The sequence below is a fragment of the Urocitellus parryii genome, chromosome 6 (genome assembly GCF_045843805.1).
Source record: "Urocitellus parryii isolate mUroPar1 chromosome 6, mUroPar1.hap1, whole genome shotgun sequence".
NCBI lineage: Eukaryota > Metazoa > Chordata > Mammalia > Rodentia > Sciuridae > Urocitellus > Urocitellus parryii.
Genome location: NC_135536.1, coordinates 117,583,331 through 117,610,707, shown reverse-complemented (window position 1 = coordinate 117,610,707; position 27,377 = coordinate 117,583,331). Strand labels below are relative to the sequence as shown.

The 27,377-nt window shown below is 44.4% G+C and overlaps 1 protein-coding gene across 4 annotated transcripts; it reads left to right on the top strand.

Annotated features, from left to right (window-relative positions):
• Window positions 1–3,913: 3,913 nt before the first annotated feature.
• On the top strand, window positions 3,914–18,187 carry Ubl7 (ubiquitin like 7). 4 transcript variants are annotated; one of them, XM_026387758.2, is made up of 11 exons: window positions 3,914–3,971; window positions 5,278–5,490; window positions 6,507–6,626; window positions 10,808–10,890; window positions 11,656–11,740; window positions 12,312–12,369; window positions 13,051–13,184; window positions 13,439–13,488; window positions 13,750–13,917; window positions 14,536–14,616; window positions 17,931–18,187. In XM_026387758.2, the coding sequence occupies exons 1-11, from the start codon at window positions 3,932–3,934 to the stop codon at window positions 18,066–18,068; spliced, it is 1,170 nt and encodes a 389-aa protein (XP_026243543.1). In that variant the 5' UTR covers window positions 3,914–3,931; the 3' UTR covers window positions 18,069–18,187. The 4 variants fall into 4 exon arrangements, with proteins under 4 accessions (XP_026243543.1, XP_026243542.1, XP_026243544.1 ...); XM_026387757.2 differs by having other exon boundaries at window positions 14,494–14,616; XM_026387759.1 differs by having other exon boundaries at window positions 3,941–4,021; window positions 14,494–14,616.
• Window positions 18,188–27,377: the final 9,190 nt, after the last annotated feature.

Genomic DNA, 27,377 nt, shown 5'->3' with positions numbered 1-27,377 from the left:
CCCCCCATTTTTTTCCTCTCTTCCTTTCTTGCCTGCCTTTTCACTTAAGGTGCAAATATTTTAAGGATTTCATCTTTATGTAGTTTCAACCTTTGAGGGGCCCAATCTTCAGTGTGAAAATAGAAACCCCAAGCAAGATTTCAGGACCACAGATTTTTCTGGAGAAGTACTCATTCACTCTCAAATTCACTGTCATGTTTTCAGTTCCTTCTTCATGTCTAGTACCTGAGGATTTCCTGTCTTTCCATAATCACAGCTATGTGATTAAAAATATATATTTTTAGTTGTAGTTGGACACAATACCTTTATTTTATTTATTTTCCTGTGGTGCTGAGGATCGAACCCAGGGCCTCACACTTGCTAGGTGAGTGCTCTACTGCTGAGCCACAACCCCAGCCTCCATCTGATTTTTAATGTGCATTATTTTATACCACATTTGTGTTTGCAGTAGGAATAGAAATACTTTTAGTTTGCTATCTTGCCAGACTTAGAAACCTGGTATTAATTTTATAATCTTGAAAAATTTTATCTTAAATATACAAATATCTCCATTGTTATGTTTTCCAACTGAGTGACGGACTAGGTCAAATAATCCCTTGAATGTTTAATAACTGCCCAGCACTTTCTAGAAAGAGCTAATGAGGTAACAAGCCTCCAAATGTGAATTGGCTGAAGGACTGGGCCTGGACACTTTTCTTCTCAACAAATATCTGCTCCACCTTTGTCTTGTGTCCAGGTTCTAATTTTCTCTAAGATCTGACTCTTGTTTTGGAGCACAGCACCTACTTGCTAACTTGGTTTCCAAAGAACCTGTTTAGTTGTGTTATCCCTTTATTCATTTGCTCATTTATAATTTATCATTACAGTGTTTCTGAATACTGTATGATGAAGAAGTCAGAGAAGCTTCCTCCTTCTCTTGGAACATAAGGCTATACCAAGAGAATGACATTTGGTAAATAGCTTTGGCCTGAATTGTTCATTCAATACATATTTATTGCTAACCTACTATGTGCCATTCCCTGGTCAACTGCTGAAGGTAAAGGGGACAAGATAGTCATAGTCCATTCCTTCATGGAGATTATGATGAAATCAACCAAAACAGAAATTTATGAGCAGCTAGTATATTCAGCTCCACTTTGGGAAAAAAAAAAAAAGAGACAGGGTTCCTGGTTTCTCCTGGAGGCAGTGAAGACACAATATTAAAGTTTAATAAAACAGGGGCTGGGGATGTAGCTCAAGCGGTACCGCGCTCGCCTGGCATGCGTGCGGCCCGGGTTCGATCCTCAGCACCACATACAAAGATGTTGTGTCTGCGGAGAACTAAAAAATAAATATTAAAAAATTCTCTCTTTAAAAAAAAGTTTAATAATGCCAAATGCCAATGTCTCGGCTTGGCACAGAATCACGAGCCACCACACAGCTTTGTAGGTTCAAATAGCAATTCTTGATTCCCGATCTCACACCAGCCTCCACACACACTCAGGGGAAATTCTCAATCTCCCCCACAATACACGTCCTAAATACTTTTTCTCCACGAGACTCAGCGGGAACTCAGGCAGCAGGCACGCCCTACTCCCAGCAGGAATAATCTTCAACCTCCAACTTCCCTAAAACTCCTATTGTCACGCCCTAAACCCAAGGACGGGGATACTTCCTGCAGGATCCACCCTAATCCTGGATCCACCCTGGTCATTGAGCAGGGTCACCTTTCTCAAACACACAAGCAAGGTCGCAGCAAATTTCCAAGGCAAGTCCATTTAACATGGGGTACCTGGCAAGGATTACAATGCGTCATTCCTACTTGGCAATGGCTCTCAGCATAATAAAACAATAAAATATGGGGTTTAGATGCAAGTACCATAGTAGATAGGACAGAGTTCAAGAAAACTGTACACTTAGGAAGAGTTTCTGAGCCGGACCTGTAATGCCAGTGACTCCAGAACCTGACAAAGGAGGATAGCAAGAGGCCAGCCTCAACAACTTAGGGAGATGTGTCTCCAAATAAAATAAAAAGGACTAGGAATGTAGCTCAGTGGTAAAGTGCCCTGAGTTCAATCCCCAGTTTTTTAAGAAAAAAAATTCATGAAAGAAAGAGGTATATCTAAAGATGGGAAGGATGGGGAAAGGACTTTGGGGACCTCCATGATTAGCCTCCTCCCAAACTCTGTCATGTTTTCAGTTCCTTCTTCATGTCTAGTACCTGAGGATTTCCTGTCTTTCCCGTAATCACAGATATGTAATTTAAAAATATATATATTTTTTAGTTGTACACAATACCTTTATTTTATTTATTTTCCTGTGGTACTGAGTGCCACAGTCTGGCTGGGCACAATCAGGAGCCACTTGTCAAAAGAAACTAACTTTATTTTTAGAACCACACATGCCAAACAAAACAGCTCCTCAGGAAAACCCCTCAGAGCCCAACTGCCACCACCGGGCTTCCCACAAGCCTCCCCACCTCCCACAATCCTCCTGCTCTTGAAGCCGATTGGCTGGGTCGAGTGGGCAGAGCCCAAAAAGTCCCCCAATGAGCAGCTCCGTGGTCTGAAAGGGCAGGGAACCAGCCCAATGAGCATCACAGCAGAGGAGCCAATATCAGCTAGATGTTGCTGCTGGGCTGTGAGCCAATCATCAGCTGGCAGTCTGAAAGTTTGCTGGGGCCCCTTCGGCTGTGGCTCTCAACAACTGAGGACAGAGCTCCATGATTGGCCTCTTCCTAAACATGAAGTTTGTCTGCACTCCTCAAATTATCCTGCTCAAATACTGCCCTAGTCCCAGGCTCTACAGAGGAATGTTCAAGAATTCAGCTTTTACATCTGTGCATGCAGGATCAATCTATCTATTATGATCAACTTCATTTTCTGTTTCTTTTTTGGTACCAGGGATTGAAACCAAAGGCGCTTAGGTTGCCTATAGACTCTCTAAGTTGCTGAGGCTGGCTTCAAACCAGGGATCCACCTGCCTCAGCCTCCGAAGCCACTGGGATTAGAGTCATGCAACACCACACAGGGCTCTCATTTTCTTCTTTTCTTAAATATTAATTTTTAGTTATAGGTGGACACAATATCTTTCAAACCTAGTGCCCCACGCATGCTAGGCTTGCGCTCTACCTCTGAGCCACAAACCCAGCCCATTTCTTATAGCCTCCTTTTGTTGTTATTGCTTTCCTTAGTTCTTTAATTCCTTGACTCCAATCATAGCCCCTTTTTGATTTTAGCTAATTCTAACTGTTGTGCAAGCACAATCTAATTTTAACCATGTGAAACTTTTTCAATCATCTAAAATATGCAGTTTCTCTATGAGTTCAGTGGAAAGTCCCCTCCCCACACTGACTCTACGAATGTTATATGAACCTCAACGCTGAATGTTCAAGGTGTGCCAGGAACCCGACTTTGTAACTCCTCTCAAGGACCCAATTTTTGAAGGGTCCCTGTACATCCCATTGGTAAGAACCCTGCAAAAATTCAGCGGCGAGGAGCACAAGAGGCTGACTTCACCCGAGTACAGCCATCTTCGCCGTGAGGTCTGTGGGGAATCGGTGGGGCGTGTTGAAGAGGCCGCCTGGGAAAAGGCCCTTCGGGAGGGCAGGAACCGGGCGGGAGGGGACCCAGGGTCAGCCATCCCACCGAAGGCCCAGCAACGGGCGTTCCCTCAGCCCGGCAGAACCGCTGGTCTTCATAGGCTTCTCAGGAGAGCGCGGGAATCCAGGGTCTGTTTACCTCTTTGGAAAAAGCCACACCATCCCTCCCTAATTCAATACATCGCCGGTTAATCTGACAGGAAACAGTATCACCTCCCCCGAAAGCTCTCCCGCCGGGGATTTCAAACGGATCAGGAGCCACGCCTCCCCGGAACCGGAAGCATGACAACTAGCGCCCCTTGCTGGTCGACTATAAGGGGCGGGGCTGCAGCGGAAACTGCAACTCCCGGAATGCAGCGCGGAGCTTCCGGTTTCCGGCGAGAGGGCCAGAGTGAGTGTTTACACCGGCGGCTCTGCGGCCGGGTTCCTTCCGCGGGACGGGTGAGGGCGCAGGGCCCCTGGTCGCGCGGGCTCGACGTGGGTCGGCTAGATAACTGGTCCCACCGGAGAGGTGGGGTAGCCACCAGACAGTGTTCCTACCTCACTACTAGCTATCTGTGACCTTGGCCCAGGTGACTTCACCTTTCTGAATCTTGATTCCATGGTCTGTAAAATGTGGACAATAATGCCTGCCCCGGGGAACAGTGAGGATTAAGTGAGATTGGTGTACAAATCTAGTTTTAAACCTGGAGGCGGATGGTGCCTTGAGTATGGATGTTTTAAGATGGGATGGGCAGCCTTTTCTTTTCCAATACCCTTTCAGAGACCTCTTTGGAAGCAATAATGATGACTAAAATAAGGACTTGCCTTGCTTTGCCAGACTTTTCCATCCTCAGAACTTTTGACTTCTAGCCATCCATATGTGCCAGGCGTGTGGCCAAGAAAGGCAAAAAATTCTAATGTTTGTATTCAAGGACTTTAAAGAGTTGGTGTGTGTGTGCTGGTGGAAAGTAAATAGCTGTTTTTTGCCCAGTGAGAACAACAGGAAAAAGAAGAGTTTAGAGGAGATTGTATTTGTGTTGGCCTGGTAGGAGTTTGCTAAGAAACCAAAAAAGGAAGACTTGAAAAGTCAGGAAATTAGCAAAGGTGAGAGCTTTGTTTTGAATGGAGACATAGTGAGGTGTACTTAACCTGTTGGGAGAGTGGCACAGGGCAAGGCTCTGTTAGAGAGGAAAGGTGGCAGGAGGCAAAAGGAATGATTTTAAGACGTTTCAGTTTATTCATAGAGGTGGTTTGAAGCCAATTGAGGTGCTCTAAGCAGGGGAATGACTTGATCAGTTCTATATTTCAAAATCATGAGTTGGGTAGCAGCATAAATCTTTCACAGAGAAAGACCAAGAAAAAAAACAACAACAGGGTACTTGATATAAGCTGTTGTAAATAAACCACCAAGAAATGAAGAAAAATCAGAAACAAGTAATGTATAGGAGGGAGAGGATTGGATAATCTCACTTGAACCTCACAACATTCCTATTAAATTGGATGGTATTTATGTCCACTTTAAAGATGAAGAAACTGAGGCCTAAAGAGCTGAATAAAGGGAGGGCCACATATTCTAGTTCTGGCCTCCCGATGTTGCATCTAATGCTTCTCTAACAGTGTCACACTGAATTGTCTGTTATTTAACCCTTTGGTGGGTGGGAGTGGATTAGGATGGTGATCTGTCCTTCAACTACTGAGGCTTTATTCTTTTACAGGGAGAAAGAGAGAGCGCGAAAGAGAGAGGATGTCTCTCTCAGACTGGCATCTGGCAGTGAAGCTGGCTGACCAGCCACTTGCCCCAAAGTCTATTCTTCGGTTGCCAGAGACAGAACTTGGAGAATACTCACTAGGGGGCTATAGTATTTCATTTCTGAAGCAGCTTATTGCTGGAAAACTCCAGGAGTCTGTTCCAGACCCTGAGCTGATTGGTGAGTCTCGGTGGACTGGTCTTGAACTGCTGCTCTGATCTCTTACGTGGGGAGGATACTTACAGAATTACCAGAGTGAATTAAAGGCTTGGGATTTGTTGCCTCATAATGTTAACAATTCAGAGAAGTGAGTGTTAGGCGAGTCACAAATCATAATAGAACTCTTGCTTGCCATTTCAGTCATGTATTACACGGAACTACTTCATCACAATTCCTAAACTATGATATTGTTGAGTTTTTTCTCTAAAAGGATAAAAATTTGGGGCAGGTCAAGGAATGAGTTGTTGATCTGGGGAGGCTCCTCAATGTATCCCTTAAATCTTAAGAAATGATTAGAAAAATTTTTGTTTGGCTGGTTGATTAGAGGGAAGATGGAAAATAAGGAAATGAAGACAAGGGCATTTCAAGTGGAGGAAGGAGGAGTTTAAGTATAATATAATTAAATTATGCTGTGAATGTAATTTATAATAGCTAAGGGTTTTAACTGGTGAGTAGGTATTTTCTGCCTCACCAGATTGGATTCATCCTTTTTTGTTTTTACATTTTCCCACTCATTTAAATGGAGCAATTTCTACAATGTTAAGTTCTAGAGTTCTTTTATGGTTGGATTCTGTATAGCTCCATCTTGTGGGTTTGTACTTGCTAACAATTGTTGTTTAAATTTCTTTCTTTTGTTTTTGGACTAGAGATTGAACCAGGGGTGTTCTACCACTGAGATACTTTTTACTTATTTTCAAGTTTTGAGACAGAATCTTACTAATTTGATAAGGCTGGCCTCAAACTTGGCAATCCTCCTACCTTAGCCTTTGGAGTCTCTGGAATTACAGGTGTGGGCTACCATACTTGGCTAAAATGTATTTCTTAAATAAGAGTATGTTTTAAAGTATGTATCATTCTCCAGTTTTCTGCCCAACCAAAATAAGGTTCTCAGGGGACAAAAATCATCTAAATTGTTTTGAGGAACAAAATAAATGGACAGTTTTTTTTCGTTGTTGTTGTTGTTGTTGTTGTTTTAGATCTTATCTACTGTGGCCGGAAGCTAAAAGATGATCAGACCCTTGACTTCTATGGCATTCAGCCCGGGTCCACGGTTCATGTTCTGCGCAAATCCTGGCCTGAGCCTGATCAGAAACCAGGTGAGTGAGCGTTGGCCCTTAGTCAGACCAGCAGAGTTTCTGTAATTTCTTCAAGGGAAGGGATTGTGTTTTCTTGAGGCATGGCCCTGGGTGGAACAAAGAGACAATGTCAATAGGAAATGACTTTATTACTTGATTGTATCACATTGATAAACAGTAAATTGCCACTAATGGTAGGAGATTTATTTCTCTACTTTCTAAGTTCTTTACCTGATGTTTTTTAATGGACAGAGAATGTGTTTCCATTTAAATTCTTTAGATTAATAGCTTATTAATGAACTTTGTTTCCTTTTATTATTGTTGCTGTTGTCATTAAGAAAAAGCTGGAAACTTCTTGCACTTCTCTAATGCTGTAGTTTGTTTCCTTGTGAGCAAATCATCCTGCCAACTGCATCAGGCAATGATTTGTTCAATCAACTTACAACACCTGATGTACTGGTAATTTATTTTCCAGAAAATGTTCCAACAACATTAAAGTCACTCTTGGAGAAAATATACAAAGCCTTTAAAGCCTTTCTGATTTATTAATAGAAGGTGCTACTTGGAATTCATAATTTAAATTTTATATTTGTGTTTTAAAAGTTTCCTCAAGATAAAGGCAAGCTATATAAAAATTATCAATTTGACATATTTTTATAATGTTCATGATTGTTGTCAGCTTGAAAATTTACCCTCTTTTCAGTTCTAAACATAAAGGACAAAAAACATCTTCTTTTGTATTCTGATGGGAAGTGAGAAAGAAAAAGGAATCCCTTGACATCCAAGGGTTGACCTGGTTCTCACAAGTAGACCTTGGAGTCCTTTCATGGAACATGAACAAATGCACAAGTCACCAACTTTAGACAAGGACATTCTGAGGTCATCGTGGATCAAGACAAAAATAAGATCTTTATCATTTCTGAGCAGAGACCAAAACCTGTACATTGTCCAAACCGCAAAAGTGATCATGTATCCTTCTATTCTGGCTAATGAGAATGACTGTTGCTTCTTTACCAGTAACTGCTGTATTTTTTCCTTCCTTCTTAATATAAGGGTTATTAAAACATCCAATCATGCCAGGTGTGGTGGCGCAAGCCTGTAATACCAGTGGCTCAGGAGGCTGAGGTAGGAAGATCACAAGTTCAAAGCCAGCCTTAGCAATTTAGCAAGGCTCTAAGCAACTCAGTGAGACCTTGTCTAAAGGTATAAAAAGGGCTAGAGATATGGCTCCGTGGTTAAACACTTCGGGGTTCAGTCCCGGTATTAAAAAAAACCCAAAAACAACAACAACAAAAAAATAAACCCAATCATGAAATTGTCCTCACTTCCTGTTGGCTTCAAATTCAGAGCAAAATCCTACTTTTCCCAAACTTACCCAGCCAAAGCTTAAATCTTTTTTCCTCCCCCTGTACTGGGGTTGAACCTAGAGGTGCTTTGTCATTGAGCTTCATCCCAGCCCTTTTGATTTTTTATTGTAAGACAGGGTCTTACTAAGTTGCCAAGGCTGGCCTCAATCTGTAATCTTGTCTCAGCCTCCCAAGTAGCTGGGGTTACAAGTGTGTGCCATTGCACCTGGCTTCAAAGCTTAAATCCTCTATGTCCTTTCTAATATCATCTTGTTGAGACATCTTATAGTTCCCTTTGGTTTGCATTCTCCTCTGTGTAGTGAGCAGTAAAACCATCTTGTTCAAATGCAGATGTTCTCCTGTGTTTGGGTGCCGTTCTTTTGCTAGAGGGCATTAACAAAAGAAAGGAATATTTATGGCTTCTGTGAGCTAGGTTTTTTTCCCCTTTGATATCTCACTTAATCATGACAGTGGCCCTGCAGGGTAAGTAACATTATTAGCATTTTTAGATGAAGGAAAAGGGTTGGAAAGGTTACTTACTTAGAAATGAATGCAAGAGTCAGATGCAGTGACACATGCCCGTATCCCAGCTATTTGAGAAGCTAAGGTAGAAGGATTGCACGCTTGAGGCTAGTCTCAACAACTTAGCAAGACCATGTTTCAAAAAATAAAAAGGACTGGGGATGTTGCTCAGTGGTAAAGCACCTCTGGGCTCAATCCCCAGTACCAAAAAATAAAACAAAAAGCATAATGCAAGAGCTGATAGGGACCTAGATTTTAGAGGTTCAAGAGACAAAGTGCTTTCCAATGGGCTAGCTACCTCCCACCCTTCAAAGGGTACAGAGATGCCCATTATTATTAGTTCATTGCTAGCTTAGAATACTTAGAATCCATTTCCTCCTAACTTCTGCCTGGAGATTTATTTTTTAAGCAAATGGACGTTTTATTGGGAGGCGAAAAGAAGCTTTTCAATCTGAAAAGAAATGGCTTTGTGGCAATACTTTAAATATAGTTTCTCCTCTAGCACTCTTCTTCCAAAGGAAGTACATTCTTCTCCCACTAGATGAGGACTTATAGGATGAAAACTGGCCTGTCTCTCCCTTCCCACCTGGATCCCTTTGGTGTTTCTCTATGGTGTGTTATAAATTCTCAAGATTTTACTTTAGCCTGCTATTTGAGCAGGGATGTGTACCCTGAGCTCCAGACATAAAAAAATGACTTGCTGTTCCTCCCGAACACCACATTCTTTTTCTTCCATATCTTTGCACATGTTCTCACTTAGGCTTGGAAGAGCTTCTTCCCTAAGTAAACATCTGCTCTACCTTAAGTGCCCCTCTCAGATCTTCCCTGGGAGGTGGCTGTGGATCCTGGTCCTGTCTCTCAGAGATGGCCAGAGCCCTTGCTTGCATTCACATATCTGCTGAGGCCATCAGTGTGGTATTTTATAATTGTGTGTTTGATCTAATCTCATTTCTCCTACTGCCCCAAGAATTCCTTTGTTCGTAAAGATTCTTATTTTTTGCTTCCTGTGACTTGCCCAAAGCCAGGCACAGGGTACATGCTCAGTATGTGTTTGTTAAATGAGTAAGTTAAGTAATTTATTTAAGTTGAGTATTTTTTGAAAGAGTTAGCCCTTGTTATTAGGGCTATAGGACATGACTGCTACACTGTATCCAGGAGTACAGTTCATTTTCCTTGGTAGTATGCCCCTGAAGTCAGATGATACAATATATACAAACATATAAACACAAGTAGCAGTCCCTTGCTGAGGATTACCACACTTTAAAAAGTGTGACCCAGGATGAACTTCCTACCTACCTGGTCTCCTTGCTGTTACCCATATTTCTTTGAAATGGACTGGGGTCTTTTATGTTAAAGTAACCACAAGTAGCTGAGGTTATTACTAAACTTTCCCTTATGTATGAATTAGTGTCTAAAGATCAAAGAGGAGTTTGGGGCCTTGCTGTTGGGCATATTATGGAAGGTTTTTAAGATCCTTGGGAGCACAGTGTGTTTTCTTGGTCCTTCTTTTTTTTTTTTTTTTTTTTTTTTAGATTTAGATTTAGATTTTTTTTTTTAAAGAGAGAGTGAATGAGAGAGAAAGAGAGAGAGAGAGAGAGAATTTTAACATTTATTTTTCAGTTTTTGGCGGACACAACATCTTTGTTGGTATGTGGTGCTGAGGATCGAACCCGGGCCGCACGCATGCCAGGCGAGCGCGCTACCGCTTGAGCCACATCCCCAGCCCTAGATTTAGATTTTTTTTTAGATTGAAAATAATATTACAGAAACATGAAAGAATACCAAGGAGAAAATAGTTACCCCTTGGACCTGTTACTTATCTAAGTGCTCTTATCCTCTTGTCCCTTCCAGCTTTGGGCCACAGACACACTGACACTTTTTACATAGTTTTACTAGAAAGTACATATACAACTCTGTGTTCTATTTCTTTCTGTTAACATACTGTGTTAGAATAGCACTGTATTGTTAAGATGGTTTGCAGAGCACTTATTTAAATCCTTGCATAAAAGTCTACTGAGTTGATTTTACCTTCCTCCTTGTCAAATGTAAGAAGTCTAGAATTCCTGTAGTGAGTTGTTGATCAGAACACCCTTTCATGTGGTAAGATTCCCTTGGCCTGAACTTGAATTTGTTTGTTTTATCTAATAAAACTACTTAAAGGAGAGTGCAGTTTTCACATCTGTGGCACAAATGGGTCTGAGTGGATTCTCACATTCTTACAGAGTGATGAGGGGAGGGAAGGTGTGGACCAGGTTGCAAATGGCCACTTGCTGAAATGATGTTATTATGTCTGTGGCAAGGACATAACAAGGTTAACTGTGTCTTGTCCCCCAGAACCTGTGGACAAAGTGGCTGCCTTGAGGGAGTTCCGGGTTCTGCACACTGCTTTGCACAGCAGCTCCTCCTACAGGGAGGCGGTGAGTGTGAGCTGGGGCTGCAGGAAGAGGGTGTGAATGCTGGTGTTGATGGTGGAGAGTGGGAGCTGGGAGTCCCGTTGCCACAGCAACCAAGAGTTCCTCTGGGAGTTTTGCCTTGTCTGTGGGCCTCAGTAGAGCCCTATCTTTTCCCAGAGAGCCTGTCTTAGCTAGGTGTTGATTCCCTCTAATGATAATGATATAACCTCTCTCATACTGGCCTCATGGAATGAATATGGCAGTAGCCAAAGAATCTACAGAGTTTTTGCTAGGCCTCATTCTTTGTCTTTGGCTGAACTGCATGCCTACCACCCCTTAACATCGGTTTCCTCACTGGGGAATGGGCTGATGCTTTTCTGTAGGAAAGTTGACAGGAAAATTAATACAGCTGTGAACTTCCCAGTATATATGAATATGAAATAGTAATTGTATGGAGATTTAAAAAGGCTTTTGGGATCTAGAGAAACCTTTGTTATTGGGCTTGTAATGAGACCTTTCATTTTGCAAGTGTTAGAACTATGGTGGGGGAAAGAACCACAGAGACTGAGGTATACTTGCCTTTTTTTTTTTTTTTTCAATTCTTTGTTTCCTTTCCAGTAAGTCACAATCTCAGAGCAAAACGAGGCTCATCTATTTCCGGGGGTATTGTTTTGTTGTGGTGGTGTATGTGCAAACATGTAAAGGGAGGAAGTCTTTGAGCAGAGTGTGGGCATTTGATGAATGTTTGAAGCTAGTTGAAATGCTTAGTCCTCCCTGTTTCTCCTGCAGGTCTTTAAGATGCTCAGCAACAAAGAGTCTTTGGATCAAATCATTGTGGCCACCCCAGGCCTCAGCAGTGACCCCATTGCTTTGGGTAAGTTCAGGAAAGGATTTGAGGAAATAAGAGTTGTTGGAAAAGGAGAAACCAGGAGAAGGCCATAACCCTAAAGTGATTCTGACCATTTTTTAAAGAATCAGTGGTCTTATGGGAAGAGGGAAAGTGATCAAGATGTGTTTTACGTACTCATCCCCTAAGAGTTCTCAGTCCTCCAGAGTATTAATGGTCTAAATAGCATAATAAATGAGGGTGTGAGCATGCCAAATGAGGGCTACAGTTAGCCTGAATCACTTCAATCACTAAAGGGAAGACTTCCTATACAACTTGATGGATGAGGGAACCCAAAGATACAGAGGAGGAAGACTAGTGTGTTAATGCTCAGTGTTTGAGCATTTAATGCACAGTGGGGAGGTTCAGGGCAGGGGAACATCCCCACTGGAAGAGGAAGGAGTGTACTTGGATTGTGTTGCTTGGGGTGTTTCCTCCTTTTCTCATTAGGGCAGGTCCTATGTTCTTGTTAAACTAGTTGTTCTGAGACTAGTGCCTCTTCACCATCCTGGATCTGACCAGATTTCCATTCTCTGAAGGGGGTTGTGTTCTCTTTTAGGAGTTCTCCAGGACAAGGACCTTTTCTCTGTTTTTGCTGATCCTAACATGCTGGATACGTAAGTGTAATCATCGTATTAGAGGGCATCATGTCTGTTCTCATGTGGTTAGGCCAGAAACCTAATTGTTGCCCTGGATTGTGCTCTTAGAGCCCATCCTCAGCCTGTCACTGGATCCACCTTCTGAATATGTTAGGAGGTGAGAAGGAGCAAAGGCTGTTTGGGAATGGTAAAGCTTAAAGTCAGGGACATGTGAAGAGTGTCAGGATGAAGCAAAATTATGTGGGACAGGGCTTTGTGTGCCTGGGACAGTTAAGATTTTGTTTGGTAGATGTTAGAGAGTCTCTGAAGGATTTGAGCTCTCTCTAAAATATTAGAGCTAGAAGGGACAGAAAAGACCTTGTTTTGCCAGTGGAAACAACCCTACCCAGAGACCGAGAAGGAAGCTGTCAAAGGTTTCCCAGTATAGTAAGAATGTTGTCTAGGACCAGAACCTGAGCCCATCAGCCTATGCATTTCCCATCATGCTTTGTCTGAGATGAAAGTGATGGATTTGCAATAGATTCCAGAAACTGAAGGCCTTGCTTCATTGCTGAGGGCGGATCAGCTTCTTGGCATAAGATGCTGAAGGCAGGGCAGGAAAGGCATCTCTGTCATAGTGAGGGGGTACCCAGAACTGTCATAGTTGAGGATGTCTTTTTCCTTCTTGGTCACCCTTGGGTTTTTCTTGTCCCGTCTTAGATTGGTACCTGCTCACCCAGCCCTGGTCAATGCCATCATCCTGGTTCTGCACTCAGTAGCAGGTAGTACCCCAATGCCAGGAGCTGACTCCTCTTCCCGAAGCATGCCCTCCAGCTCGTACAGAGATATGCCAGGTAAGCTCCAGAAGAGAGTACCATAGGCCCTTCAGGAGCCGGTAATGGCCCAAGGATTTGCTTTCCTCAGCAGCTATGTATAGTGTTGGCAGAGGACGTTCCTTGGGAACTCTCAGTTTGAGTCAGGAAGTGCATCTGTCCTGTAATTTTCCAAGGGGAGATGAAATATGAATTTGGAGTAAGTTGAGCTGAGATCTGGAGCTGCGCCTGTGCCTTTCTGTTCTTCCTCCTGAAATCTGTTCATTCTCTTCCAGGTGGCTTCCTGTTTGAAGGGCTCTCAGATGATGAGGATGACTTTCACCCAGTAAGTGGCCCAACTGCCTGCTGCTTAGGGGAGATGGTGCTAGGAATGAGCCCCTCCCTGGGACTTGGCACTCCCAAGGCTGAGAAGTGGTCATAGGTAGGCCCTTTGGGGGGCCAAGACTTTGTCATACTGTTCCTTTTCTGTATTGTTTTTGGGATCTGGGAGCTTAGGCAGTCTTCCCAGGAACTGTTTCTGGAGTGGAGAGAGGTTCTTTTGGGGATTTCAGTGTCTTTTCCTGATTCTGGATCCTCCCTTCTCCAGAGCACCCGATCTACACCCTCTAGCAGCACATCCAGCTCTCGACCAGCCTCCCTGGGGTACAGTGGAGCTGCTGGACCCCGTCCCATCACCCAGAGTGAACTGGCCACTGCCCTGGCCCTGGCCAGCACGCCAGAAAGCAGCTCTCACACACCAACTCCTGGTACCCAGGTATGGAGAGAGGACTGGGAATATCAAGGCCGTGCCCCCAAGGGAGAAGCTCCCCAGTGGTAGAATAGGATTTGCCTTTGCTGACCCTGGTGCTAGATCTGGTTTGAGCTATACCCTGAAGCCCCTGGTGGGATTTCTTGGTACAGTTCAGGTGACTTTCCCCTCATTTGCCTGTAGGGCTAAGAGGTTTGACATAGGCCTGGCTGATTCCTCTTAGTATTCAGAAGAATCTCCCCTCATGTAATATGCCCTTCCTCATCCCTGACTGGGACTAGGTATCACCAACTTAAGCATTCCTGGTGATGAGTTACTCCAGCTTCCAAGGCCTTCTCCCAGAACTGGAGTCTTAGACTGGGTTGTGGGCTTAAAGTCCATTTTCATGGAGTGGAAGAAAATGGAACTTTTTTTGCCCACATAAATAGCTTTTAGGTACTTTCATGTGGTTATCTCGTAGCAGATTCCTGTTGGGAGGTTGTAGTTGGGTACCCAAGGAGCATATGGGGTGATATGATAATTGTAGATATCTGTAGCAAGTTGAGATAGTTCTTGAGGTGACTCTGATTGATTTGACTCTAGGGCCATTCATCAGGGACCTCACCAATGTCTTCTGGTGTCCAGTCAGGAACGCCTATCACCAATGATCTCTTCAGTCAAGCCCTCCAGCATGCCCTGCAGGCCTCTGGGCAGCCCAGCCTTCAGGTCAGTCTTCCCCATTTCCTGACTTCCATGTGGCATGGAAGTATGGGCATGGCGTGTGACAGGTGAGGAGTGTTCTTACCAAGGACAGTTGTCCCTGTGGCTTCTATTCCTGCTCCCAGTGACCATGACCTGACTCCCCTGACTGCCTGGCTTGTATAATCATGTCAGTTTTAGTCAGGAAGTCATTCATTCATTCAGTGAGCATGAGCTGATCATTGAGCATATGTAATACGAGGTCTGGCTCCAGATGCAGGGGCATTGGGCAAACTGGTTCTCATCCCTGCCATAATGGGGCACCAGGCAGGTTTGGAACTAGGGAAGAGAAACCCAGCTTCTTGAAGTGAGGGCTTAGTTAGGCAAAATTTTTCTTAGGAAGGGTTATTTAAGCTGATTGTCAAAGAATTAACTGGTTTTATTTTGTTTTTTTTTGGGGGGGGGGCGGGCTACTGGGGATTAAACCCAGGGGCACTTAACAACTGAGCCACATCCCCAGCCTTTTTTCATATTTTCTATGGAGACAGGGTCTCACTGAGTTGCTTAGGGCTCCAATAAATTGCTGAGCCTGCCTTTGAACTTGAGATTCTCCTGTCTCCCGAGCTGCTGGGATTATAGACATGCACCACCACAGCCAGCAAGAATTAGCAGTTAACCAAATAGGGAAAAGAGATGTTTGTGGTAGGGAAGGAATAGTTTCCAGGTGGAGGCAACTCCCTGTTTGAGCAAATGTGTGGAGGCATATATTATATACTTAAAACTACAAGGCTCCAGGGTTGTGGCTCAGTGGTAGAGTGCTCGCCTAGCATATACTAGGCCCTGGGTTCGATCCTCAACACCACATAAAAATAAATAAAAGGTATTGTGTCAGCTACAACTAAAAAATGTTAAAAAAAAAAAAAAAAAACCCACAAACAAAACTTCAAGGTACAGGCAACATCCCAGTGTAAAAAGTTCTGAGATGGAGCTAGAGAAAGGGAGCCTGGGTATGCTGGGTGTGAAGGCCCTTAAATGCCAATTTAAGGGGGCTGGGGATGTGGCTCAAGCGGTAGCGCGCTCACCTGGCATGCGTGCGGCCCGGGTTCGATCCTCAGCACCACATACCAACAAAGATGTTGTGTCTGCCGAGAACTAAAAAAAATAAATATTAAAAATTCTCTCTCTCTCTCTCTCCTCTCTCTTTAAAAAAAAAAAAAAAAATGCCAATTTAAGGAGAGAGTCTTGGCAGGTTTGAAGAAGAGGAAGGGTCACCCTAGCAGCTAAGTGGAAAACCCAAGGCCTCAGCATTTTATCACATGCCTCCACATGTGAGCTGTTAGCTTTATGTCTGCTTCCTTTATTCCTTACAGTAGGCCTCTTCAGGGAGTGTCATTCCTAGAACTTGTCTAGATCCCAAAGTCATGAAATGGTAAAGACAGAGTTCAGACCCATGAGGTTTTCACTACCCCACTGGCCCTTAGGGACAATGAGGGTAATAGGCACAGGACATGAGGACAACTTCTCCATGCTTTCATCTTCCCCTGTTAGATGCCTGTTCACTTGGCTCTGCAGCTCTGCACTTGCCTTGGTTCCACCTGACCTATCAAATGCCTCCATGTTGATGTGTGCTTTTTTTTTTTTTTTTGGTACTGAGGATTGAACCCAGGGGCACTTAACCACTGAGCCACATCTCCCTGCCCTTTTTATTTTTTGATACAGGGTCTCACTAAGTTGCTTAGGTCCTTGCTGAGTTGCTGAGGCTGACCTTGAACTTAGACTCCTCCTGCATCAGTCCCCTGAGTTGATGTGTGCTTCACAGTCTCACCCCTGCCTCGCTCTTTGCATTTGCCTTTCTTCCCCACTGCCTTCTTCCTGCATGTGTACACACAGGTTTCCCTATATTGCATACTTCTTCGTATCATGAAGTAGGGATATTAATGACACTATGAAAATACTAGAATAAAATGTGAGTGTATTTCTTTAAATCCTTATAGTAGATAAGGCCCTTTCATGGCTAAAACTAAGAATCCAGGAACCATTAAATAAGAGTTATAAGCCAGGCATGGTGGTGCATGCCTGTAATCCTAACAGCTTGGAAGGCTGAGGCAGGAAGATTGCAAGTTTGAGGCCAGCCTCAGCAATTTAGCAAGGCCCTAAGCAACTTAGTGAAATTATATCTCAAAATAAAAAATAAAAAGGCCTTGGTATGTTGTTCAGTGGTTAAGTGCCCTTGGGTTCAATCCCTAGTACCCCCCCCAAAAAAAAAAAGATTTATAAATTTTGAGTTTATAACTCAAAATTTGAGTTCTGCCTGGCAAATCAAACCCAAATAACAATAACTACAAAAACTAAACAAAGGCTAACTAAACTGAGGGGGAAAGTCTAACGTATCACACAGAGGATGAAATCTTCCTGATGTATAGAGGTTCTAGAAATTAAGACAAATAACTCCATAGAAAAATAGGCAAAGGGATTGATGTAACTAGGTAGAGTATTTGCCTAGCATGCACAGGTCCTGGGTTTGATCCCCAGCTTCACAAAGTGGTGGTGGCAAAGAATATGAACAGACTATTCACTGGAAAGGAAGTACAGATAGCTATTAAACCCGTATAATAATTCCAGCAACCCCTTTTCTCAGAATTTGTTCTGGATGTTTATGTGCCTGTAGAAAATGACAGTTGTAGAGTCAGTCACTGCAGCTTTTGTGATAGCAAAAGATTGGAAATAGCCCAGTTTTTGTGTGTTTTAAGGACACGCATTTGTTAGAATATTGTGTATTAAAAAGTTCTTTTATGTACCAACATGGAAAGATCTCCAGGATAGATTAATTACATTAAAAGCCAGCTCAGGTTATTTAGTGAGATCCTGTTTCAAAGAGTATTTTTTTTTTTTTAAAGGGCTGGGGATGTAGCTCAATGGTAGAGTGCTTGCCTAGGAATATACATTTATATTTCTTGAAAGAAATAAAATAGGTTACTTGGGGTAGGAGTTGGACTAGATAAAAGTAAGACTTTTCACTACATATTATGCTAAAAAACAAAACTAGTTTTATTCCTCTCCCATTTATTTGTGTGTGCGTATGCACACATGCACACAAGAGAAAGAATTGAGACAGTAATTTGCATTTTCTCTTTTGAACCCTTTCTTACTGTAAAACTTTGAATTTGTGTTCTTAACCCTCAAGCCTTTTAATGTTCCTCAAGTCCCCATTCCATGGAACTTAGTATACCACCTTTGCCCTAGGAGTCCCATCTTTTTTTCTTTTCCCTGAAAGTATAGACCTAATTGCATCCTCATTAGGGTCCCAGTTAACAGCTTCTGTCTACCCTGTCTTTCCACAGAGTCAGTGGCAGCCCCAGTTGCAGCAGCTGCGTGACATGGGCATCCAGGATGATGAGCTGAGCCTGCGGGCCCTTCAGGCTACTGGTGGGGACATCCAAGCAGCCCTGGAACTCATCTTTGCCGGAGGAGCCCCATAATCTCCCTGCTCCTTCTGAACCCCCAGCAAGTTACAGAGGCTGCTGATGATGATGGGAGACACTTGTGAAGATGTCTCCATTTCTCTTCTCCCCAATATACCTGATGGTCATCAACTCTCCTGCTTTGTCCAGTGTTTGGCCTTTCTGGCTGATCTGAGCTGGTAGAGGCGGGGGGCAAGCAGAGTGTGCAGTCTTGGTGCTGTGGCATCAGGGAGCAGGGTTGGCCCCTGGTTCTGGGCCCCAAATAGAGGATTTTAGATCCACATCATGGAATGCTGTGTAATACCCTTGTTCACTTTTGGGATTGGTAGCAGTAGCCCCCAGACTCTTTGGTGCTTTGGGGTATGACAGCCTTAGGTTGTACCCAAGGCTGGAGCAGGGCTATGCCAGTATTCAGGGTGATTGTTATGTGACAGTTATGGCCAGAAGAGGCTCATGCTTCTGAGATAACCACAGTCTAGGGAGTAGCCAGTGGGTTTTCAGAGGGAGCAAGTGGGTGGCTTGCCTTCCACATTACTGCTTCTCCCAAAGCCTTTCAAAAACTTCCTTGTCCCTGCCTTGGTCTTGCCTTACCAAACATTTTCTGATGCATTTTCTTTTTTTTCTTTTAATGATGTCAGAATCCAGGCCTCAAAGCTGAGCCAGAATTCAGGGTTCTTTCCTCTGCCCTAAAGGTATAAGTACAAGAGCAGTTGAATAAGGATACTAAATAACAAGACCAACACTAACAGGGCTAAGTTTTAATATTAAAGAGAGGGCACCAACCCCCCCAGCAGCTGCTCCATCTGCAGGTCCTCTGGTTCCCTTGGCACTGCATTCCCCGCTTCCTACAGCATCAGACGTATTCAGGTTGAGAAAGTGGGTTTTATATGCTTCAGGTACTTTGTTAGCAAAAAAATCCTTTGCCTTCATTGGCATTTGAGTTCATTTGAGAGCTCATCTGTGTGGAAAGATGCTCAGAGCTCTGTTCCTGCCCCAGACCTTGGCAGGTGTACAATCTTTACCATCCCCAGTCATGGCTGTTTGGCCTCTTCTTGTTTCTTCCTGGGACAAAAGTCTTAAATTTTTAAGGATAGCCTATTCATTCTTTAATGTTCCCCAGAGAATTTACCCCAAGACCCTTTCTGCCCTAAGGAACCACGTAGAACTGTTCCCTCTTTGCATTAGCAGAACTTTAGTTACTTAAAGAGTGTAACACTTATCCCTTTGACCTGTCCTTGTTTTGGTCCCCTGATCTTTTCTCTGGGTGTCCTCCAGTTTATCAGTTATTCTTACAGGAAGCACTCAGAAGAACCCGCTATTCCATATATGCCCCAAACAGCCCATTGTTCTTTGTCTCCTACAGACATTTTGAAAAGTCTTTACGCATTCCTTCACAACCCTAGGATTAATGTTGAAAAGTGTTTGCATTGGCAGAAAGACTCGATTTCTGGGCCTCTACTGCCAGGCCTCTCTGGGCCTCAGTGGTCTGCCTGAAACCCAACTATCTCATGGTTGAGAGCAAAGACCAGGAAGCTTTGTCTTTGAACCCAGGGTCTCTTGCTTATTTGTGGTGGAAACAGTCTGGTTCTATTCTCTTGTGGTAGTTGAATGGGGCTGACATAGCCCTTCCTGTTCCCATGATACAGCTTGCCCTAGATCTGGTTTCCATTTTGTGGCAACTCTCACCCTGACTCTAATGCCCTTCAAAGATATTGGGGCTCCTTAGCTTCCCAACCCCCTTAGGCTGTGGAGTATTTGGGTAAGCCTGCCCAATTGCCGGAACCACCCCAGTACCAGTTACACAGCTTCCCAGAATTGAACTGAACCCACTGTTTCCCTTTCCCTTCTTTGTCAGCTCTTTCCTCCAGGGCCTTGGCAGGTTGGGTTTGCTTCCTGTGGCCAAGTTTTAAGTAATATATGTTGGGTCTGATAAATGCCCCCACTGAGCCTGGGGTTTTCCAGGGCCAAAGACTCCTTCCTCACCATTGTCTCTTTCACCCTTTCAACAAACATTAAGCTTCTGTGCCTGGTAAACATGGTGTCCTTGCTCTCATAGAGCTGTGTCATTGGTAAGACAGACAACACATTTATACTACAGCCTAATAAGAACTGGACCAGGCAAGTCCAAGGCCTGTGGAGGTTTCTGGGAAAGGGAGCTCACTTATTTGTGTGTGAGAATGAGTGAAGCTGGTTAGAAAAAGTATAATCCAAGATGAGATCTGAAGGGTGTGGAGGAATTGGGCAGGGACGTGTATGTGCTTAGCAGCCTGGTAGTTGGGAGAGAATATGGCTCTTCTATCCCTGTCAGGATGGATATGAAGATGGGTCATGTAAGAAGTTTTGGCTTACCCTGAGGACAGTGTAGAGTTAGAATTTTAATCGCGAGAGTCAGATTTGGTTTTTAGAAGGTCAGTCTGGCTGCTGGAGGTAAATGGAGGGGATGGAGACAGGTTGGAGAGAGGGAGCCCAGCAAGGAAGATGAGGCAGTGATCTGCTTAGAACTGAGGGCTGGCCTAGCAGCGTGCAATGAAGGAGAAGGGTGGAAACAGGCCTAAGGGGTAAGAATTGATATCAGTCTTTGGAAGAGGTGAATATAACCTATTGTCATCTCCATAGAACAGATGGGGATACCAAAATCAGATGGGAAGATCATCTGTCCATGATCTCATGGTTAGAAAGTGTACAATTATAGCTGACTGTTGACCAAAGTAGGGAGGACTACATGATAAGGGCTTAGATCAGCCTGAGGAGCTCTGGCTTTATCCAGAGAAGACTAAAGAGCACCCCTGGAATGGCTTTGGGTAGGACAATTGGGGATCAGATTTGTATGTAAGATAGTCTGACAGCTGCATGGAGGGTGCATTTGTGGGAAGTGAGAATGGGGGTGGGTGTCCAGCTAGGATGTTTGCTGTCTCCAGATGGGACATGGTGGAGGCCTTCACTTAAGCTTACAGCAGGGGAGCTGGGTGGAGGGATATGAAGTGTGAAGGACAGACTAGATTTGAGGGTGAGAAAGAGGGAGGAGGCAGAATGTGAGTGAGTAGGTGGTAGTACAGCAGGAATAAGAAATTGGGGGTTAGGATTTAGAATGCAAGACCAGTTTTGGACATGTTGAGCTTAAAGTACCAACCAAGCAGAGATATCCAGTAGACAGTTGGATGTACCTGGCCTTAAAGAGAGATCAGGAGGTTTTAAGTTCAAGACTGGATTTTCATCATATGAGAAGGTAATTCAACTTTTCAGGGAAAGGTGGAGGACAAAGAATAGCCGCTAAGAAGCTTGACTTTATAGGAAATGATAAGTGTTTGGTAAGAAACCTGGAAGGGAGTTGGGATCTGCTACTTCTGGGAAGGCTAGAGCAGGACTCACCAAAGCAGAGGACAAAGGGCATGGTCCTCACTGTAGCCAAAAGGCTGACCTTGGACTTACCAACTTATTCCATGGTGACCTTGAGGATATGACACAGTAGACCAGAGCCAGATTGGAGGGTTGAGGACTGGATACACTGGGGGGCAGTGGAGGCAAAGGGCAGAGAAATCTGGAGGATCTTGTTGGTTAGGGACAGGGCCATAGCTAAAGGGGAGATGGGATTGAGTAAGCATTGCAGTTCAACAGAGGTGAAGTTGGAATTGATCGCAAGAACTTTTCTAGGAAGCTGAGGGGAAAAAAAGGAAGAGAGACCCCAAAATAGAATATGCAAATATGCAGAGATGGGTAAATTTTCTGAACAGATCCCTTCTCCTGATATAACTCAAATTTGGCTGGGCTGACATGGGCTGGGCTGGCACAGCTTGCTGGGCACATGGGCCCAGGTTCTGCTCCTCGCCTCAGCCCCATCTGGCCTGGGCCCCAAACCAAGCAAACTCAGATTCCTACCCTGAGGTGGCTTCTTGTTTCCTCTGCCCCAGGCCTTGGCAGTGAACTGTTAGTGAGGATTTTAGGAATTCATTCAGGCCTCCCTCTGCTTCCCCAGACTTTTCCAACATGTTGGACCCCCTCTGGCCCTGGGCCAGGGTTCAGTTCAGCTCAGCTGTGCCCCTGGTTCCCTTGGGCCCTGCCCAGTCTTATTCCCATAGGCCCTGCAGTTACTGGTGACACCTCGGCTTTCTCCATGCTTGAAATGGCTTTGCAGTACCCTGGGCATTTGCCTCCCCTACCTTGGCAAAACTAGTTAACAGCAATGCAGTACAATAGTGCTCATTTATCACACATCCTTTGTGCCAAGCATTGAAATAGGCACTTACATGTGCCATCTCAGTTGATCCTCATAACCATCTTCAAAGGGATATGTTATTACACCCCTGTACAGATGAGTGCTTTTTGTTAGAAGATGTCACTGACGGGAAATGTCTTTCCAGGGTTTTGATGAGTGTGTCAGCCATGATTTCATCAAGGTATCCACCTGGGGCCTTGTGCTTTTCTGGCAGGCCAGAAAGTCACTCAGAGGTCTGAAGGGTCTGCTCACCACTCATTCTGAAGTGGCAGCTCAGATCTTGGAAGGGAATTAGGCTTCTTAGAATGACTAAACTTCAGGTCACTTTTCCACAGATGACTTGACTTCTTGGATCCTCTGAACCTGAGTTTTGTCCTATTTGACATTTCCCCTCAATTTACATAAGTGAATATTGACCCTGTGTACATCAGAGATGCCAAGTGCTCAGAACTGGGCTGGGGAATATTCTAGGTGGAATCAGGATCCGGACAGCAAGGCAACCCTAACTAGAGAGACAGCAGCAGGGAAAGTTCAGAAAACAAATTGCTTTTATGGAAGAAGGGGTTTCATTTCTTCTCCTGGGTTCAGATTCAAACTCAGAATCTTTAATTCAGCATCCTAGAAAATTGGAGAATTGGACCAAAGATGACCCTAGGTTTATAGGAAAAGGAGATAGCACCATGGTGTCTAAACCTAATCAGAGGCTTCCTAGGTGCTGGAATCTGGAGTAAGAAGTCTGCCTTTTCAGCCTCTGTCATAGGCGTTGTGTATGACCTGAGGCCTGATTTTTGGAAGGAAAGGACACAAACTGGACTGCTTAGTGGCAGTTTGTTAAATGACTAATCATGTCCTAGGAATCAACCAGGATTAGAGAGACTCCCAAGGAAAGTCCCATGAGAGACTTATTTGGAAATGGGGTTATATACCCTGAAAAAGCAGATTTAAAAGGAAATGACTTATAAATCCTCAAAGGGCTGTATGCCAGAAAGAGGGATTAGACATTGTGTAGTTTTATTGGGCAGAGTTAGGACCACTGTTTGGAGTCTTATATTGGGAAAGAAAACTTTGGGTCAGAGCTACAGAAGATGGGCAGGGCTGCTTGGTGAGGAAGCACACCATCACTGGAAGCAGGTAGGCAGAAGCTGCATGACTGCCAGAGAAGGGCTATGGTGAGGGGCTCCCAGGTTGGACTGGATGCCTCTGAGAACTACTTCCAATTCCAAGAATTGAGATTCTTGGATCATTGCGTTCATGAGAAAAAGTGAACTCTCTGTGAGAAAGCACCAGTCTGCATGTCTACCTCCTCAGTGAAGTGGCCCTAGTAGGCCTAAGGATCCATCAGAGCTGGACGCTGGATCATTAACCCATGGAGATCACTTTGAAACATACTGAATTCATCATACAAGAGAAGAAAGTACAGAAGGTAGAATGAGAAAAATTTGTGTGTGGTTTAGAGAGGAGATAGACCAGGAGAACTGCTGCTTTAGATCCTGAGGCCTGGCCTGGGGCAGGAAATTACCTAACTGGAATTGGTGGCCAAGCCAGGACTTGACCTTTGGCCTCCCAGCCCCATCTAGTCAGGAGATGTTGTTTGGATTCCACATGACTTTCATGGGATTCTTCTCTGCCCTCAGGCCTCAGACACTGAGAATAGAGGCTTAGAGATGAATTTGGGGCGTGGGAATGAGGTGGAGGGAGGAGTTTGTCTTAGGAAGTTTGGGAGTATCTACATCTCCAATACTTGGCTGTTCCAGAGTGGACACCAGGTGGCGCTCCCACCACAAGCCAAGTGCCATCAGTATTGGCTGAGTTTTGGCTAAGGGTACTGAGCTGTCCCCAACCTGTCATGTTTTAGGTAAGCTGAATGTTCTAATGGAAAGAGAAGAGTCTGTCTTTTGTCTGCCAACCCCCTGTCCTCACTGAATATCCCTCTGTGGATTTTTACTTGTTTTCCCTCTCATTTAACTTGGCTGGCCTGACCCAGATCTTAGCAATTTAGAGTAGGGGCAATCAAATTAAAATGTACCTAGAAAATGACTAGGACAGAGAACATAGATGAAGGAATGGGATGCCCCTGGGAAGTGTAGACCCTTGGGGCTAAGCAAGCTGGTGGAAATTGTGAGAAGCTCTCTTTTCATAGGGGCTGAGTAAATGCCTGAGAGGTGATAGGCTCTGTGCTGGCTTAGGAGAAGGAGGCAGGTACTAAACGGAACACACTGGCAGAGGTTTGTAGGTGGGCAGAGCTCTTGGAGCGAAGTATGGATCCAGGGCCATATTATTTAGAGTCATGGGAAGGAAAGGACAGGAATATGCCTCCCCTTCAGATTTTTCAAATCCACATCGGTTCTGAAGAGGATTTTTCCACTTTCCTTGCTGGACCTATTCTAAACCCCAGTGAAATCTTCCAAAAGCTTTGCCAGGGGCATTGGTATCCTCTTTACCTTTTGAATTATTTGTCAGTATTTTAAAACTGATAGTTTCAATAAAGATTGAATTTTCATCTTCTCTTGAAAAATCAGATCACCTGTCACTTCTGGGTATACTTCTTGGTTCCTGTGACATGGAGTTGAATAGAAACTACCCCATAATCACAGTTCCTGAGGTCCCAGCCTATTGGCTTCATTCATTCTCATGACCTGCCTGGTTTCTTTGTCCCCCTGCAATTGGGGAAGGGTCATGGTAGGCAATAGTGATTGTTGCTGTCGCTAGTAGAGGCCTGGATGGCCACTAAGCTCTGAAGCCTCACAGCAGAATGGGATACAGCATTTAGAGAACTCCATCAGGTTGAATGCCTTCTGAGAGTATAAATAATCCCAGGAATTGGGACTCTTGGATCACTGAATCCTTGAAAGAAGGTGAGCAGTTTGTGAGTGACCACACATGTGCCTGTGTTATCTCACTGTATCCTTACACCTCCCACTAGCTTGTTCAGGGTGGGCCACTCCTTCAAAGGCTGTGTTTAGCCATGGAATTAAATTTGAGAAGGGGTCAGAGGAAGCTCAGAGAATGGAGAGATAAACCAAGTTTGGCCATGAACGGTGAGAGGCTTTGGCTGGAATGTTGGACTAGACTCCCAGGGCCTCTGCTGCTTTGGGGTCATGAAGCTCAGGTCTATGTCCATTTCCTTGTCTAAGGTCACTTCTTGTATTTGGCTGTGCTTCTGCTGCCCTCAGGAAACAACTTCTAAGTGTTTTTCTCCTACATCTTTTCTCTCAGTCTCTTCTTCCCCTGTCTGGATTTTAGAGTCATGGGAAGTAAAGGACAGGAATATGCCTCCCCTTCAGATTGTCAGATCCACATCTGTTCTTACTCTGCTGGTCCATCTCCCATCATTGACTGTGAGTGGGAGTTGTGCCCCTTCCTCATTTCAGGCCCAAGAGTCATCCTTGGCCTCCAAAGAAGCATGCAGGCCCTTGTCATAATCTATGCCATTCTGAATTGATTTCCCTGTGCTGCTGAGGGCAGTAAAGTCTGTGCCCAAATACTGGTGCTATTGCTCCATCAACTACTTGCCTTTCCCTTTATAGAGCTGTTGCTTCAATCACAGACTCAGTTCTTACTTCCCCTAGTTGCCTGCCTAGAAGTGGGCTACCATTTGGTCCTGGCCCTTTATCCGCAGGTTGGCTGGCTTGGGGTGATGATGGTTTTCAGTACTATTCCCTCTCATCCCAACTTCAGTCTGAAAAAAAAAAATACCTGGGCATTTACTTAGTTTTCATCTGCTGACCTGTTGTTTGGAAGGTTGAGCCTACTCCCTGGCCTGCCCTTCTGGCTAGCACCTGGCCCTGTCTGTGTCTTTCTGAGGATCACTTGTACCTAGGCTCCAGCCTCAGATAGGAGGCAGCAATACCAGGGCATGTCACTCTGGGGGAAGTTAAGGACCCTAGAGAGAATACCTGAGTTTCAATCCTTGCCCTACCTTTAACCAGCAAGTGCTCCTGAGCACAGTACATTTCCTTTCCATGCCTTTATTTCCTTGTTTGTAAAGGAGATGAATATTAACACCTATCTAATTCCATACCCTAGGATTGCAGAAGTTAAAATGAGGCTATGAAATGTGCACCACACTCAGTAACTGCAATGTTAGCAATTGTTATTGGAATCTAAAAACCTGGGTTCCCATCTTGATTCCATCATTTACCAACTGACCTTGGTCAGGTCCCTGTCCCTCTCTTTGCCTCATTTTCTTCTCTAGAATGGAGTTATACTTTCTCCCTTAGTGAGGGAAAGAATGCAGGACTGGCAGGAATGATGTAGGTGGAAGTGGGTTGCACTTTGCAAGTTGCTATGCACATGGGTAATGTTTTTATTTTGAACCTGTTTGAATTCTTAGTTCTTAAATGCAGGGATGGGTGATTTCTTAATTTGCCTTAACTTTTTTTAAAAGATATTTTTTAGTTGTCAATGGATCTTTATTTATTTATATGTGGTGCTGAGAATCGAACCCTGTGCCTTATACATGCCAGGCAAGTGCTCTACCACTGAGCCACATCTCCAGCCCTTTCCTTTTTATAGAGAAAGACAATACTAGGGGCTGTCTATCTGACAGAGGAGGCCCTGGGCTGGACACCAAGTGTCAGTCTCAGAGGATAGCCTAGGCCAGGCCATCCTGCTGGCTTCTGGGCAGGGTGCAGGTCTCAGAGCAGGTCACACATCTTTGACTCTCCACACCAGCTTCCTTCTGGAGCAGTGTGAACCTGGGTCTTTTGAAGCTGGGAGCCCCTGTGTTATCTCTGAAGGCATCTTGATTCCCCCTTCTTGGCCTGCTAGGATTCCTTGGGGCTCCCAGGTAAGGAGGAGGAGGCAGTTAGAAGCAAAATGTAGAATGGCAAAGCTAAACTTCCTGGTAGCAATACTTTCCTGGCCATGGAGCAGAGCAGAGGGCTGGGGCTGGGGCTGGGGCCAGGGCATCCTGCCCAGTGTCTTTGCTGGTGTCTGCAGTGCATGAATTAAGTCTATGAGTTCTGAAGGTCACATCTTCATTTGCCTCTGCTGCTGCCTCCTCACCCTATTTCCTGTCAGTGCAGTACACCTTGGGCTAGATCTCCAGCATGCACTAGATAAAGACTTACTAAGCTGGGTGGGTTTCCTATTTGTGGTTCCTTGGGGCTCAG

Coding starts and splice junctions, on each gene's coding strand:
- Ubl7 (XM_026387757.2), top strand. CDS start 3,932: ATGCAGCGCGGAGCTTCCGGTTTCCGGCGAGAGGGCCAGA. Junction 10,891..11,655: donor GCTCCTCCTACAGGGAGGCG/GTGAGTGTGAGC, acceptor TTTCTCCTGCAG/GTCTTTAAGATGCTCAGCAA. Junction 13,185..13,438: donor CTCGTACAGAGATATGCCAG/GTAAGCTCCAGA, acceptor ATTCTCTTCCAG/GTGGCTTCCTGTTTGAAGGG.